At 48.4% G+C, this 17,078-nt stretch overlaps 1 protein-coding gene across 1 annotated transcript in view; it reads right to left on the bottom strand.

The window, feature by feature from the left end:
• RBM26 (RNA binding motif protein 26) overlaps nt 1-17,078 on the bottom strand; it is a 1,704,516-nt gene that overhangs the window by 1,197,794 nt on the left and 489,644 nt on the right. The window contains exon 7 of the mRNA XM_069639899.1: nt 7,006-7,272. Coding sequence (XP_069496000.1) covers nt 7,006-7,272 — 267 coding nt within the window. The remainder of the gene's footprint in view (nt 1-7,005; nt 7,273-17,078) is intronic.

The raw sequence follows: 17,078 nt of genomic DNA, 5'->3' as shown, positions 1-17,078 counted from the left end.
TAAAAGTGTCCCGGGGGGTTTTTCATGTTTTGTGTTTTACCAAGAAGCCTGCACCTCAAGGTCCCATGCCATAACTGAACTAATGCTGCTAGAGTGCAAGGGAAGACAAATGCAACCCTATTGGGAGCACACGTAAGGGGTGCATGAAAATGCACCATATGTATGTCCAAGCTCACCATGTGTCACTGGCGTCAGTCTCATTGGCGGGTTGTTCCTGCGCGCTCCACCAACCTTACTACTACCTCACTTACCGCACATGTATAGACATGTAACAAAATGTTGTGGTTGTTAAATACTTAGCGTATACGTAATGTGTTCGAATTGGCCATATGAAAGGCACTAACAATGTCAAAAACGTGAGCTTTGAAAAGACTCAATGAGTATTGTATATTATATGAATGTTTATGTCTCTTCCATCTAAATCTGCAACACACGAGGAAAATACCTTTGTGAGCACATGCAAGGCCATTCCCCCTTGCCCCCAGTGAAGCCTGCCAGACAAAAAAGCAGAGGCCTGTGCTGCTCTGCTCCACCTCCCCCAATGCGGCTGGAGCCGCTTCAAACATTCACATTCCCCTGCAGCGCCCAAGGCCACGGCCTGCCACCTGAATTATTTACAACCCAGCAGTAAACCCCGGCCTAAAAACACAGATCCAAAAGGCGCCCTTTCTTAAGCTCCACGACCCACCGGCTCACCTTAAGTTAATGGCCCCTGTAAAATTAGGACACCCAATATTATGGCAACACTACAGGAACACACCCATAATGACTTCTAACAAGACATGATAACGCGGACCGCCTGTCCCATGCCCCGAGACCCAACCTCGCGACCTATGATACCCGGTCAACAGGACGATGGTAACCATGTATTGATGTATCGCCAAAAGACCCCACTCTAGGTGCATTCCTCCTGCGTTGCATTAACCTGTAGAATAACCTATTGGAAGATTTACCAGGGAAGATAATATTGCAATGTTGAATGACTGCGGTGTGCGTGGCCCTAGGGCAGAAAGCCAGGAAAGACATTCATCACTGACACTGGTCACGGCTGGCACAACAACACTGTCCGGATGAGCCCAGCTGACCTGCCAGGCCCAGCCCAACCCACGAGGGTAACCAGTAACGTCCTCCAGCCACGGCAAACCACATCGCAGCAACACCTATAGTTAGTCGACGTCACCCAATCCCCACTAACCTTTGCCCCCTATAGCATGTAGGTTCTTATGACACATTCTGTAAATATATACGCCTGTCTTTGCTATTGTCAGACAAAGCACTCTCAGAGTTTGCAGAGTTCTTTGTATGCCCTATTCTGATTGATCCCATTTAAGCTCACCCGCACTTTGTCCTGGCCTTATTCCCATCCTGGGAGAGTCCATTATTGTCTCCCATTGTGGGGAGGATCGTGCTATCTGGGGGACGCTCGCCTTCACAGGTAAAGCCTGGACAAGCCCACCAGATGTTTCTGGACTATCGGGTTGGAAAAGAAGACCTCCTGCGACTTTCGGTAGGCCCCTATGGCTGCGAGATAGGTGTGACATGTGTCCACCTGTACTCCTGATTGGGCAAGGTGTGCCGAGAAAGAGCACATCATCCAGTGTGCATGTCAGGGAGGTTGATTCCCCCTTAGAATCTACCCAGTGACAGAACCCGCTCCATTTACTCCAGCATTGGCTCCTAGTGCCCTGGATGATCTCCAGGTTAGCCCAAGAGAGGTTCAGGTGCCTCAGGGTGATCTGCTCAGGAACCACGGTGTGAGGGCTAGCTTCTGAGGAGCGGGGTGGAGAACCCTGCCCACCCTGCTAGGACAGGAGAGGTGCTGGGCCCAGCGGAAGGTGCATGGGTGGTCGGTCTGAGAGGCTGAGCAATTCGGAGAGCCACAGTCTCGCCGGCCACCACCGCACTATCACTATGATGCTGAGGTGACGAGCCTCCTTTATCTTGCGGAGCACCCTGGGTATCAGGGGAGTGGGCGGAGAAGCATAGGCTGTCATGCTCCCCCTCTGAATCTGCATGGCGTCGCCCAGGGAGCCAGAGCCTAGTCCCTGCCAAGACGAACTGATGGCACTTCCTGTTCCTCCAGAAGGCAAACAGATCCACCAGAGGCTGACCCCATGTGTTGAAGACCATCTGCAGCACCTGGTTGTTCAATTGCCACTCGTAATGCTCCCAGCCTGCTGAGTCTGTCTGCTTCCAAGTTGTCCTCCCCCGGGAGGTGGACGGCCCTGAGGTAGATATTTTCCAGGGCCCATTCCTACATGCTGATAGCTAGCATGCACAGCAGAGGGGACCTGGCACCCCCATGATAGTGGACATAGTACATGCTGGTGGAGTTGTCGGTCTGGATCAGGATGCTCCTGCCCCTGATGAGCGGAAGGAAGTCCCTGAAGGCTAGCCAAATGGCTCTGAGCTCCAGCCAGTTGATGCAAGACTCCTGCTCCTGCCGGGTCCAGACTCCATGGACGCTGTGGCTGTCCATAGTGGCTCCACAGCTCTCTAGGGAGGAGTCCGTAGTAATGGTGATCTGCAGAGTCGCCTGCCGGAATGGCCTGCCCTTCCGCAGATTGCAGTCCTGGGACCACCACGCGAGTGGAGAGAAGGCAGTATGCTGACCAGCTCGGCTTGTGAGCCATTCTCCCGATTCCATGAGGCTGCGAAGTGAAGCTGCACTCTCCTCATTCAGAGCCTTGTGTGTGTGGCACGACCAAGAGGACTGCTGCCATGATACCCAGTAAGTGATGGTACCATCAAGCCAAAGTCAATGGTCTGGTAAGGAAGTGTGAAGTGGCCCCCTTGATGGTCGTACTCTTGTCCTCAGGGGGAAATACATTCTCGGAGCTCGTATCGCAGATGAGGACCAGGAAGGTGAGGCTCTGCGTGGGCTGCAGCTGAGACTACTTGAGGTTGATGGTAAACCCCAGGTCGTGGAGTCTACTCATTGTGGAGAAAGTGTGGACAATCCCCTTCTGGGATCTTGCCCTGACGCACAAGTCATCCAAGCACAGGCCCTGCTACGGGTGGTCTTCAACACATGTGGCCAGCCTCAGGTGGATCCATTTGCCTCCTAGAGGAACAGGAATTTCCATCAGTTCGTGTCTTGCCAGGGACTAGGCCCCAGCTCCCTGGGCGACGCCATGCTGATTCAATGGGAGAGCATGACAGCCTATGCATTCATAAGTCTGGTGAACACACAGGGGGCTGAGTTGAGGCCAAAGAGTAGCACCTTGTACTGGAAATGACAGCCCATGATCCTGAAGCGTAGAAAGGAGCGATGGGTCTGTCAAATCAGGACGTGTAGGTAGGAGTCCTCCAGATCCTAGGAGCACGTCCGATCTTCCTTGTCTAGTGTCTCTGCAATGAGTGCTGGCGTAACCATCTTGAATTTTTAAAGAGGGAGGGAAAGGTTGAGGTTGGAGAGGTCCAACACAACTCTCAGGCCAGCCTGGTTCTTTTTTTGTATGGTGAAAATCCTGGAATAGAAACCTAATCCTCTGGGAGGCTGGTACTTCTTCCACTGCCTGGCTCTCGACGAGCGACCAGATCTCCGCCAACAGGGTTGCTGTCCCAATCTGTGGCGCCGAGGGGAGGGAGGTATTGGTAGGCGGTAACCCTTGGATACTACTGAGAGGATCCGAAGGTCCGCAAAGTTCTGGTGCCAAAAACACACGCGAGAGGCTCGCCTGCTCCTCCCCCACTGGAGACACGTGGACCCAGGGGGACGCGGCATGCCTTTTTGCTCTGAGGCTGCTGCTGAGGAGGGGAACAGGAAGAAGCCCCTGCTCCCACCCCCCTTTTTGTTGCTTGTGCCGGTGCAGACTCTGAACGGTTAGGTTATCTCGACCTCCGTTCCTGGAATCCCCAGAACCCACCAAACGCCCAACCCTTATCAGAGTGTTGATGCGACTGGGTGCACGCCTTGGGCGTGGCTTTCGTAAGAGTAGATGAAGACTTTGCGAACTGCTGTTCTTGTCCAATTCCTCGTCGGTGGTAGAGGTCACTACCCTCGAAAGGAAGGACAAATATGCGAAACTGGATGTCAGGGTTGAACTTTGTTGCCCGAAACCAGGCTGTCCTCATGTCCATGGCGATGCAGATTGTCTAGCAAGAGGTATTGATGTGGGCCACTGTGGACTCAATGTCGTCTTGCACTACTAGCTTGGCTTCTCCTAGACACGCTTTAAAGCGTCCCTGGCTTTTCCGTCGGGAGTTCTGGAAGGAAGTCAGATATTTCCCACCACAACCTCTGGTTAGCCGCTGCAAGCATGGCATTCGCGTTGGCTTGAGGCAGGTGCAGAGAGGCGTTGGAGTACAGCTTTTTCCCGTACGCCTCCAAGATCTTCTCCTTGCCTAGCTGTGTCGAGGAAGAGGTGGCAGAGGACGACTGAGGCTTAGAATAGAGGGACAACGCAGTGAATACCAACAAGTGCTGCTGGGGGTGCGTTGATAGCAAGAGTGTATCCCCTTCCATCTGTCTGTACTTGGCATTGAGGTGCTGATTGACAGGCTGGACCAAGTGTGGCTTGAGCCAACCCTTCTTCACCAGAGCGACGACATACTTCTGCATCGGGACACCCGTCTTGTTAGGGGGTCTTAGGGAGAGGACCTCTGCCAAGACCCCCTCCTCGGGCTGCTCTACCTCAGGATAAGACCCAGATATTCTGCCAAACCTGCAAGCCTATCGTGAAAGGCATTCGCTTACGACAGCGTGTCAGGGTGGTCCTCCTCATTTCTACCACCAGAGTGTGCAGGGTGGTAAGGATGTCCAAGGACATGTCTCTTGGCACAGGAGCAGGTGCAGTCGGTACAGCAGTAGCAGGATCTGGATTTGAACCCCTGTTAGGGGTTAACGGCTGTGAAAGCCCACAGGTCAGTGACACCGGATGAGGTATGGGTAGAATGGGGTCGGATTAATCATGGCACCCTTCCTGATCTGACTAAAAGTCTTCTGGCAGGTTCTCTTCAGAAATGGTGCAGATGGCTGGGGACTCTATGCGGGATCCCAGAGGAGCCAGTGTAAAAAGTGGGACAGCCTTGGTGTGTCTGGGCAGGAATTACAGAGCCAGAGGCATGTCTCACCAGATCAGAGCCCCTTGGAAAGGAGGTGACAAGCGGAGACGGGTTCGTAGATGACTTGCTCGTCTTCAACGACCTGTGCTTGAATGACGAGGCCATGTATTTAGTCGCAGGCGGAGGTAACCCATCAGCCGGTAGGCTAACCATCGACTTGGTCAGCAACAGTGACCGACCCTTCTCAGAACTGGGTCCTGCAGCTGCCGAGACGGTTGACTAGGAAATGGATGGAGCTTGGAATTTCACTTTCTTTTGGATCTTAACCAGGGTAGCATCCTCAAAGGACCTTTAACTCTTCTTACCAGAGGGACCTGTGGCAGCCTTGTAAGAGGCATGACTAAACCCCCCTAGGCCGCATTGGGTCCTTACCATCCTGGATACATCCCAGCAACTTCCGGTGGTTTCCGTCCTAGTCTTCGACAAAAAAAGGATTGACAGATTGAGCATCCGCTCACCTTGTGGTCGGGATGAAGACAGTAAATGCACTTGAGGTTCCGATCCTCTAAGATATTCTTCAGGCAGCAGCTATCACAGGGCCTGAAGAGGCTTTTCTTCATGGCATCCGCCATAGTCTAGGTGCAGGCTGACGCCTGGACCTGTGGTGACACGGGGTGAAGATCAGACGGTGGATTCAAGATCTTCACCGCTGAGTCCCAGCTGTCGCTAGTCGCCGCATGATGATTGACTATGAAGAGATGGATAATTTCTTTAAATAACAGCAAAAAAGCTAATGATTTTCGAGGAGCGAAGCACGAGGACTCCCAACACTTGACATGTGCAGCAAAATCTGAAGATGGCCACCAGGATGGAATTTAGGAGAACGAGTGTCGTTGGCTGGGGCCAGTATAACCCAAAGGCCACTGATCAGCTATGCAGGAGAAGAGCAGTTTTAGTTTAAAGCTAAACTGCTTTATTTTTTATAGAGTATTCCCAGTCTCACGGGGAATATTCATGAGCATATGAATCCATGCAAGACCCCACGCCAGATAATATTTTGAATCTGCAAGAACCCATGAGCAAGTTCGTACACATACCTAACATTCGCTTAGCAAGCTTGAGCCAACTTACAAATATTTAATGAGGTCTACAGTCATAACCAGATTGCTGCCCCTGCAACTAAATGCACTTTGACACAGATGTTGCTCCAAGTGCAAGACTGGCAATGGAAGTTTATTTGGAACCTTTTCCCTCCCTTAACTTCAATGTTTAACAAAAAATTACTTTCCAAGACAAACGTGCGACTAGTATGCACACCAGCACATGTTTAAATTGCCATTCATTTTCTGGAGTTAAAGGCTTGCATTTTGGTTCATTTGCAACCCACACTACTTCCTCATGTGGCTCTGATCGGAGGTGGACTTCCAAGCGATGGCTACTGGGTGGTGCTGTCGCACGTCTGACTAGGCTCAAAGGGCTTATTCTACTTTGAAATTAATCTGAAAAACATACAACCAGCATGATCATGGTCAATTTCCTCAGGGGAAAAACAGTCTCAAGGAGCCTGGAACCAATCAGACAGACTTATATCATTAGTTAATGCACATTTGAAGAAACGCGACTGGTTGTGCTTGTCCATGCAGTGCTAATACCAAAGTAAGAAAATATATTTTAACTATGCATCACTGCCTATGGTTCTATACCATAGAAATACAAGCACAAACGCCATATGATTGGGTACAGGCAATTGGCTTCCATCGCAAAGTGTTCTTTCTCTGCTAAAAGCAACAAATGCAAATATATATATATATATATCAATACCATGTGCTCATGAGATACATCATTATATTCGACTATTTGATTTCGATTTTTTTTTTCATTTATAAGCCATTTCTAGAGTACAATTTCCGGAGCTGGATCCAAGTACAAACATATTGCTTCTACAAACACAACTTTAAAAAGTCAAGGTGTACATTCACAATTAACTAACACATTTACCTGTAACAGGAGGAAGACTTGGTGGCAGACTCGGAGGAAGAGGGCCTGGAGGTGGAACTGGAGGATGAATATTCACAGGTGGTGGAGTTAAAATAGGGGGCGGTGGAGGAAGTCCAGGAGGTGGTGGTGGTGGTGGTGGTGGTGGTCCTTCAACAGCGGGCTGTGCTGGGAAAGGCAACATGCCAGGGAGGTTCATATCTTCTACAACTACAGGATCACTTCCATGATCAAAAGGGCACATGTCACCTCTCATACAGAAACCTTTTTCTGAAAAGATGTGAAAACATGTGGTGTTAGATTAGAAATAAATGTTTTAAAAAGTGGAACCTGTTACATGTATGAAAATTCCTTAGAATTGTTCACTTCAAAATGACAGTCCATGCTTACATTTTTTTAAAAAAAGCTCAGCATAAAATCATAGGCAGTTCCCGTTATTTTAAGAGTAAACAATGCTGACATAAGCAAAAAAAAATGCACATTTTTCCACTTCCCAGGACTGAAAGAAAATCTGGGCATGAGGCTCTTCTCAAATACTTTGAAAACAGTTCTTACCATTGCCATCATGGATGGCGAATAGTGCTATTGGAAGCAGCGTTTGAGCTGGGCAACAGAGTGCATGTTGCTGAAGAGGTCTTGTGAACCATTAATATTTTCCACTTTGAAGAGCAACTGTCTCAAGAGCATTGAAGAATTGTAGGAAAAGCAAATGGATGTGTGAGTCTAGACAATGATAGGTAAAGTGGAGACCTACGATATGAATTTAAACCCTCAGCATGTGTTGGTGTGCTAACACATGTAGTATTTAAACGATACAAGACATTTATAACGCGCCTGTACACAAGTGTTTCTAGGCGCAACAAGACAAGGGAGGACAAAACAATGATCTTACTAGGCCTTAGGTCATTCAGATCACAATGGTTGGGAAGGTGCCAGTAGCTCAATAGTGCTGCTGGTAAGTGGCTCATAAGTGCAGAGACTAAGGGGCCTGTAGGGTTGCAGATACAGACCCTTAAGTGGTTGGGAGGCCCGCATGCAGGGCAAGGGCAACTGGACATGCACAAGCCTGGATCAGAAAATCAGTTGGTGGCCAGGTGACCAGTGTGCGGTGAGGTACAACAGCGGGGAAGAGGGAGAGAGAAAGCAGAAGCAAAAAGGAAGGTCTTCAGTTGCTTCCAGAACTGGAGGTGATCCTGCAATTTTGAGAGAGGCAGGGAGGCTGTTCCAGAGGGAGGCCCCAGCAGAGGAAAGAGCTAACCCCCCCTCCCCCACTCTGCCTGGAGAAGTGTCTGACCCTCAGAGTTGGAGGTGGATGAGCAATGGGCTCGAGAAGGAAGATGCTTAGGAAGAGAAAGTTGCAGGTAGTGTGGTGCCCAGCCCCAGAAAGACTTGTGGACAATGCAAAGGATCTTGAAATGGATCCTTGCAGCCACAGGGGGCCAGTGGGGAGATTTCAGAGCTGGAGTGATATGATCCCTGGGCTTAAGGCCAAGGACAAGTCTTGCAGTCTTGTTCTGGATAAGTTGTAAAGGGCCAAGAGTAGAGGCAGGCAGATTTAGAAAGTGGCTGTTGCAGTAGTCGAGCCTAGAGAGGACCAGGGCTCTGGAGACAGTGAGCTTCTGGGGGAAAATGAGAAAAGGGAGAAAAAGGAGAATTCCTCTGAGGGGGTGCAGCTGATGGGGTGACTTCTTGGAGGCATCAAATGTGAGGAGAGAAGGAGAGGGTGGAGTCGAAGAGGACATCAAGTTTCGTAGCCTAACAGGAAGGAGCAGGTAGACTGCCCAGAGTGGGCGGCCTGAGAGAGTGGAAAGAAGGGAGCAGGTGTCCCAATGAGGAGGATCTCAGTCTTACTAGCAATAAGGCAAAGATCATTGGATGCAAACCATTCCTGAATTGAAGACAGGCAGTCTGGTATGAGAGAAGGAGCAGAGGTTTCTGAGGGGAGCCTGAGGGAGAGCTGGGTGTCACCCACATAACACTGAAAGTTAGACCAGAATATATAGATGCGGTGGGCGAAAGGTGCCAGGTAGTGGTTGAAGAGCCAGGGAAAGAGGTTAGGGCCCTGGGGAACACCACAAGTAGAAAGAGATGAGACAGGAAAGACCTAAATTGAACCTGGGAGTGTCAATCAGTGAGAAAGGAGATCAACCAGGACAGGGCCTGACCAGAGATAACAAGGTTGTCCCGGAGGGGATTGAGCAGGAGGGTGTGGTTGACTGTGTCAAAAGCAAAGGTTGGCTCAAGGAGAATGAGGACAGAAGGAAGGTTAGAGTCAAGATTAGAGAGCAAGTCTTCAGGAGAGCAGTTTCCGTGCTTGTGGCTGTCCTGAAGCCAGGCCGAGGGGGGGGCAACAACAAACAGATTCAGTATGTAGATTAACTGGGATATGGCCAGTTTTTCCAGGAGTTTGCCCAGGAAAGGAGTGATGGAGATCGGGCGATAGTTTGCCGCAGAGGAAGGCTCGGCAGAGGGCTTCTTAAGAAGGGGGTGCACAAGGGAGTGCTTATGGGTGGGAGGAAGGGAATCGATGGAGGAGATACTTTGTCATTTTTGGATAATGGACTGGTGCCCCTGAGGTTTGGTATGTTATGGTAACCAAGGAACGAAGAGGAGTTTTATTTGTAAAACAGGAATCCAACGGTCATTATATCATGTACAGGTTATATGGTTACGTGAGCGGGATTGCTCGAAAAGATCGAATCTAAAATGCTGAATGCACATTTAGTGTACATTCGGCATGGCATATTAGATTGAAGCACATAATACTGAACAGGGGAGCAGGGGTTGTCCCCTGCTCCTCCAGTTCGGTATTATGGGCTGTCAGGGTTACAGGGGTCTCACCCTCATAGATTTAAGGCATTGCGGGGGACAAACGGGCAAAATCCCAAACGATCGAATCACAAAATGTGGGCAAGTGGGCTCCACAATTTTGTAATTCGATCTTTTGGGATACGTTATTTTAAAGTACATCCACATGAGCCACTCAATCTCTTTGCAGTGTTGCACTTGCTTGAAGTCACGTCACACAATTAGAATTTCAACTTACTTAAAATGTGGTTTGTACGATGCCATCTCTGCAAATGTATCGGCCACAGCCTGTAAGGGGTAATGAGAAGAGGTTGGTGTAGGTGGGGTGGCGTGTAGGGCTGCAGAAGCCAGGGGAAGTTTATGTCTCGTCTTTAACCATGTGTAGAAGTAGTGTCCGGGCCACAGTTGTCTGCAGTGGATAGTAGGGTTCATGGCCCGAGTTCAGATGGATAGAGAAGAATTTTTCTTGCACAAAAGGGGAAAAGTGGGGCTGGGGGTTTGGGGAATGTTTGCTGTATAAACATTGTTACGTGCCTGGTTGATACAAATACAATAAAACGATTGATTCTTTTTAAATGTGGTTTCTGAAGCGGTCAGGAACTCCCTGGTTGGTGTTTCAAATAGCCCCTTCATTCAGTCTCTTTCTCAAGGACTTCAGGAACTTGACATTCAAGTTCAAGCATGAGGAATTTCTCATGTACATCTCCCTTTGTACTGGCAAGAGGAACTTTCTCTCCAGGTTGCAGCTTCTCAGGTTAATCCCTTTCTCAATTTGCTCTAGTAAGTAGCTCTCCTGTTTCCAATTTGCAGCCCTTCTCCATTTAGTCACTTTGACTGGTGTTTGTATACCAAGGTTTTCCTTTTATCACCGTTTCACCCCTTGGTTTTCTCCTGACTGGCACTCCTCTGATGGAAAGAAGAACAAGTTACTTACCAACTGTAACGTTTGTTCGACTGGATGTTCCTCCCACGTATTCCTCATCTTGTGATATTTGTATTCACCAGCTTCGCTGCTTTGGAATTTTCTTTTCAGCAGAGGGTGCTGTGCACGAGGTCGTGTCGTCGATGTCCCTCAACGAGCTCTGTACCGTGTCGGCATCACCATTAGTATAAATAGCTCATGGCGCGCCCGTTGGCTTCAGTTCTGTTTTTTCGAGGAAATATTCATGGAACACCCAGGCGTGTCTCATGACTGATAGACTCTTCGTGAGAGGAAAGTGTAAGACACGCAAACTGTACTGCGGGGTAGGATGGGAGGGTCGATGAGGAATACGTGGGAGGAACATCCAGTCGAAAAAACGTTATAGTTGGTAAGCAACTTGTTCTTCGAATGGATTGTGTCCTCCCACGTATTCCTCATCTTGTGATAGACTCCCATAGCAGTGGTATATTTGGAGCTGGGAGTACTAGTTATTGTTCTCATGGACCGAATGAAGTACCGCCTTTGCAAATAAACCCTCATTAGAGGAGGCATCTAAGCAATAATGCTTGATGAAGGGATACATTGATGCCCATGTTGCAGCTGAACAAATATCTGCTGCAGGGACTACCCTCTTCAGAGCCGCAGAAGTAGCCATCCCCCCCAGTGGAATGGGCTCGAAGCCCATCCGGTGGGTCCTTTCCTGCCAATCTGTAGCACTCAATTATAGCGAGAATGATAGAGCGGGATATAGTCTGTTTTGTCACCGCTCATCCCAATTTATGGCCTGAATAACCCACAAAAAGTTGGTCATCTTGACATAATTTTCACATTCTTGAAAGGTAAAAACTGAGGGCCCTTTTGGGGTCCAGTCTATGTAGCCTCTCCTCTTCTTTGCCCAAATGAGGAGGAGGATAGAATGTTGGTAAAATAATTTTTTGTGACAAATGGAAGTCAGAAACTACTTCTGGTAAGAAAGATGGTTTAACTTTAAGAACTACTTTGTCCTTGTAAAAAAATAGTGTATGGAGGTTTACATGAGAGAGCCTGTAGTTCACTAACCCTGCGGGCTGATGTTAGGGCTACAAGAAGAACATTCTTCAGTGTTAGAAGCCTCAAGGGACAGGAGTGCAAAGGCTCAAATGGTATACAAGTTAGAAACTTAAGTACTAGATTTAAATCCCAAGTTGGGACATGAAACGGTACTGGAGGGTATACATCAGTAGGCCCTTTCAGAAATTGAATGATTAATGGAATTTTAAAGTAGGAAACCTCTTCCGAGGAGCGCATGAAAATGGACAGCGCAGCAAGATAGCCTTTAATTGTTCCGATCTGGAGTCCCAGATTGGCTAGATGCAGTAGGAAAGAGCACCATTGGGATGCCACATTGAAAAGGGTCCACATAATCATCTTTGCACCAGTTACTGAATTTGGTCCAACGACACCTGTACAAAGATTTTGTTGCTGGCCTTCTGGTCGAAAGTAAAATCTCCATCAAGTCATCCGGAAGATCCCAATCCCTATAGCTCAACCTTTCAGAAACCATGCGTGAAGGTTGAGTGTTTTGACCTCTGGATAGGGAACGCAACCTTCCTCTTGCGAGAGAAGATCCTCTTTGTGGAAGACGTTTTGGAGGGCAGATAGACATGTCTAGAAGGTCCGGGTACCATGTCCTCCTGGTCCAATCCGGGGCAATTAGGATCATGGTTTTCCTGAACTTTCTCAACCTCCTGATTACTTGAGGAATCACGGTGATTGGAGTGAACACGTACAGAAGTGGAAACTTCCAGTCCACCACAAACGCGTCTCCTAGAGCTCCTGTCGGAGGAAATTCCCTTGAGCAGTACGGTTAGTATTTCTGGTTTACAATGGGCGCGAAAGATCCACTTAAGGGGTTCCCCAAAGGGCGAAGATCTCCAGAAGGACTTCCCGAGCTAGCTCCCACTTGTGGGAGACTGCTCTGCCTGCTCACAGTGTCTGCCGCCGTGTTCTGCTCTCCGGCTAGGTGAACTGCCGATAGAGAGATTGCTTCTCATATTGTCCAGAACCAGAGCTGCATTGCCTCTCTGCACACCTCTGTGACCCTACGCCTCCTCTCTTGTTGAGGTAGTACATGGCCACCGTGTTGTTCGTCAGGGCATTCTTTCCCTGTACAGAGGGCCGGAAAGCATTCAGCGCTAGTCTAATTGCTCTCAGCGCCAATAGGTTAATATGTAGTTTGGAAAGATGGAGACCAACGACTGCTGATTGTCAGATCGTTGGTATGGGCTCCCCACCCTGTAAGTGAGGTGTCCGTTACTACTGTTCTCTCCGGCAATGGTTGCCAAAAAGATTCTCCCTTCAGGATTTTGTCGTTGCAAGCCCACCACAGTAGATCCTGAGCAACTGCTCCCGTGACTTGCAGAGGATCCGACATATTCCCCGAGAACTGGGACCACTGAGTTCCGAGGGCCCACTGAGGGGATCTCATTCTCAATCTGGCCTCTGGCACCAGAAAGATGCAGGATGCCATGAGGCCGAGCAACCTCAGAAAATCGAAGGCCGGCAGATGGAATTCTGGAATTTTGTTACCATCTGCAGAATGTGGAGAGGGGAGGCGAGGCTTTGCCCAAGGAAGGGTCCAAAACTGCTCCGATAAACTGGAGTTTTTGGGATGGTATCATTAGGGACTTCTTGAAATTGAGGGAGACGACCAGGTTGTGAAGGAAGTGACAGGTGATTGACAGATGTTTTTGAGCTTGTTCAGGAGAACATGCTCTGATCAACCAATCGTCCAGGTAGGGGTAGACATGAATCCCCCCCTTTCCCGAGACTCGCTGCCACAACCGCCATCAGCTTGGTGAAAACCCTTGGAGCGGAGGTCAGCCCGAATGGCAGAACTCGAAATTGATAGTGAGAACCACCAACTGCGAACATCAGGTACTTTATGTGCCTGTGATGGATTGGCACATGAAAGTAAGCATCCTGAAGGTCCAATGATACCAACCAGTCTTGGAGAAGGAGAGCCTGAAGGATCTGAGAAAGGGTTACCATCTTGAACTTGTTTTTCCTGAGGCACTTGTTCAAGTCCAAGATGGGTCTCAATCCTCCGTCCTTCTTTGGGATGAGAAAATAAGGGGAGTACCAACCCCTGTTCCTCTCCGCTACAGGTACATGTTCTATTGCACCTTTCTCTAGCAGGGTTAAAATTTCCTGCAACAGAAGCAGGTCTGAAATTTTGGCAGAGTTGGCCCCCGGTGGATGATCCTGAGGCCTTTTTAGGAAGGGAAGGCAGTAACCAGGAGCTACTGTTTCCAGTGCCCAAGCATCTGAAATAATGTCCACCATTCTTTCAGATGCTGAGAGATTCTGCCTCCCACTGGGGTTTTGTGTGATAAGGCCTCAGTGATTTGGAGGCGGCTGCAGAAGCGGCTGAGGGTAAAGATGCTCTTCCCGAGGATGGCTTTGCAGTCTTACCCCAGTCGTCCTCCATGACTTCTTCTGCACCCCAGGTTAGAAAGAAATGCTTATTCAAATGGATTTTGTCCTCCCACGTATTCCTCATCTTGTGATATTCGTATTCGCCAGCTTCGCAATTATTTTTTTTCTTTTTCGGCAGAGGGCGCTGTGCACAAGGTTGCGGGCTCTGTCCCTCGATGGGCTCCGTACTGTCAACGTCACCATTAGTATAAATGGCTCCTGCCGCGCCCGTTGGCTTCAGTTCAGTTTTTTGATTGCTTCGCTCTGGAGAACGGCGCGCTTCGAAAATTTGTCAAGAAAATGTCTTCATATACACCCAAAAAAACAGGGTTCAAGAAATGTATAGACTGTGGTTTGAAGATGTCGATAAAAGATCCTCACCACATTTGTCTTTGGTGGCTAGGTTCAGATCATCGAACCGACGACTGTGGCTCCTGTCAGTCGATGACAGGGAAGGCCCTTCATGAGAGGAAAGGTAAACTGGTGGTGGGGCGGAATGCTTCTAAGGCCACTTAGAAAAGACAAAAAATCATCAGATTCGAAAGAAGAGGAGAGTCACAAGAAACTCTAGGAGATCCCGATCTCGTAGTATTCCGAGGCGCTCTTCGTCTTCCTCTTCTAAAAGAGTTAAAAGGAGACTGTTGCATACACCTCATGGCACCATAAAGATCAATTTCTTCTATCCACTGCATGCAGAGGAAAGAATTGAGGGATGCACTATCCTTCCCAGAACACTCTCAAACCACAGGCCAATCCTGAAACAGTACGTTACCGCAGAGCTACAGAAATTTATTCATAAACCTGGTTTATTTGATCCCCACCAATCCAGGTTTTTGGTCCAGATTTGGCACAGACAGCGCCTTGGTAGTCTGGGATGAGCTGCTAGGAATATCAGATGCAGGCGAGATCTCCATGTTAGTGATGTTCGATCTGTCGCCAGCATTTGATAGCATGGATCATGGTATCTTATTCGATCGACTAAGGACAGTTGGGAAAGTGTCTGAAAATGCCATTAATTGGTTCAGATCTTTGTCAGATTGTTGCCAGAAAGTGAAAGTCTGGGGGTTCCTTTTGGATTCCCTCCCTCAGAGTTGTGGCGTCCCGCAGTGTTCGTCACTCTTCCCACTACTGTTCAATTTGTACATGCGACCATTAATAGGTATATTGAGGAAATACGATGTTGGATTCCAATCATACACCTATACACACATTTATTTTTAAACTGAGGTTTTGATGGTTCTTTTCTCAGACTAAGCAAATATCTGGACAAAATAGAAATCTGGATGTCCCACAACTGGTTGCAGCTGAATCACATCAAGAAAGGAGTGGCCCGGTTTGTGCCTAAAAATCTAATAAATGAAAGCCAGGTGGGAGCAAAAATACATTGTCTTCTACTTCTTACGCTTCCTTCTATTAGCTCTTCCATATGTACCCTCCCAAGATCATGCCGCGGTAGTTTTTTTTTTTAAAAAACAATTTTATTAATTAATTTTATTCAAACAAATAGCAATCCCAACTCAACTTACAGTGGTTACATATCTTGCTCATAAATGCACATACATTGTCACTTTTCTGCCCACTGTATTGCCCGTCCCACCCCCTCCCAAGCCTACTTTCTCCCATTGTTAGTCTCCACCTCTTGCAGAGGGGAGACCTCTCCCCCCACGCTTATTGAATCAACATCACTTGGTCCATCATACGAGGGCCCAAACAACTCTGCTATTAATTGCCTCCAACCCACTAGGGCTCCAGCTTTGCCCTCTATGTCCCCTTTACACGCTTCCTGCCATGCCACTGTTTCTGCCTCCGCTCACTTCTGGTAGTCCCTCCACAACGTCTCCACATTGGGCTTGTGGCACGCTTTCCACCCCATTGCAATCCTTTTCTTCACCAGTACATATGCCAGATCTTTCAATTTGCTCACATGTTTAAGCTTCCTTGGTCTGGGGAACCCTCCCAACAAGCAAGCCCACACCGTGTCCGCCTTCATGCAGATTCCCTTGTCCTCCATTTTCTGTGCTATATCTCTCTAATATTTCGCTATCAGTGGACATGCCCAAAACATATGCACCATTCCTGCGTTTTCCTCATTGCATTTGGGACACATTTGGCTTCCGGCATTCTTAAATTTGGCAATCTCTAGTGGCGTCAGATATGCTCTGTGAGTTATATACAACTGTATTTGTTGTAGCCTAGCATTTCTCGATACTTTATGGTACCCCCGAGCCCTTTCCCACATCCCGTCACTCATATCCCATACTTCCTCCTCGCAGTGCAGTCTAAGTTGCACTACTTCTTTGCCCACTTGAGCCATCATCATCTCGTACACTCTAGACGTTTCATGCCCTTATTCTGCTATATCATATATCACATCTAGCGTGGTGTCTGATTCCTCTGCAAGTTACACCTCGGACCAGGTATTTTTAATTCTTTGCACCATCCCACGATACGTAATATATTGTCCAGTACTCAACCCCGTTTGTTCCACCAACTCCTCAAATTCCAATATTTTCCCCTCTTGCCACACATCCCCCAATGTTGCTATTCCTACCAGTTCCCAACACTTCCTAATCATTAACCTTAGTTGCTTTTCTGTTCCCATCATTGTAACCAGTGGGATTTGAAGAGAGCACAGGGCCGACTTGTCCATCAACCGGCACGCCCCTGCCACATCCCCCACCCAAGATCCAACATCCCCGGACGACCTCTTAACTCCCGCTTGGGTAACCATATCATTACTCTCAAAAAATATGGGGTGCAAACTCCTTGATGCAGTTTATGCTCTAAGGTAGGCTCCGCAGAGAGCCATTTGGCTACATGTTGTAACTTGCTCGCTACATAATATACTTCCCAGTTAGGTAATTTAATGCATCCTTTCTCATGCGGGTTT

This window comes from Ambystoma mexicanum, chromosome 7q, assembly GCF_040938575.1.
Source record: "Ambystoma mexicanum isolate Mex_15411 chromosome 7q, UKY_AmexF1_1, whole genome shotgun sequence".
Taxonomy (NCBI): domain Eukaryota; kingdom Metazoa; phylum Chordata; class Amphibia; order Caudata; family Ambystomatidae; genus Ambystoma; species Ambystoma mexicanum.
This window is presented reverse-complemented; position numbering and strand designations above follow the sequence as displayed.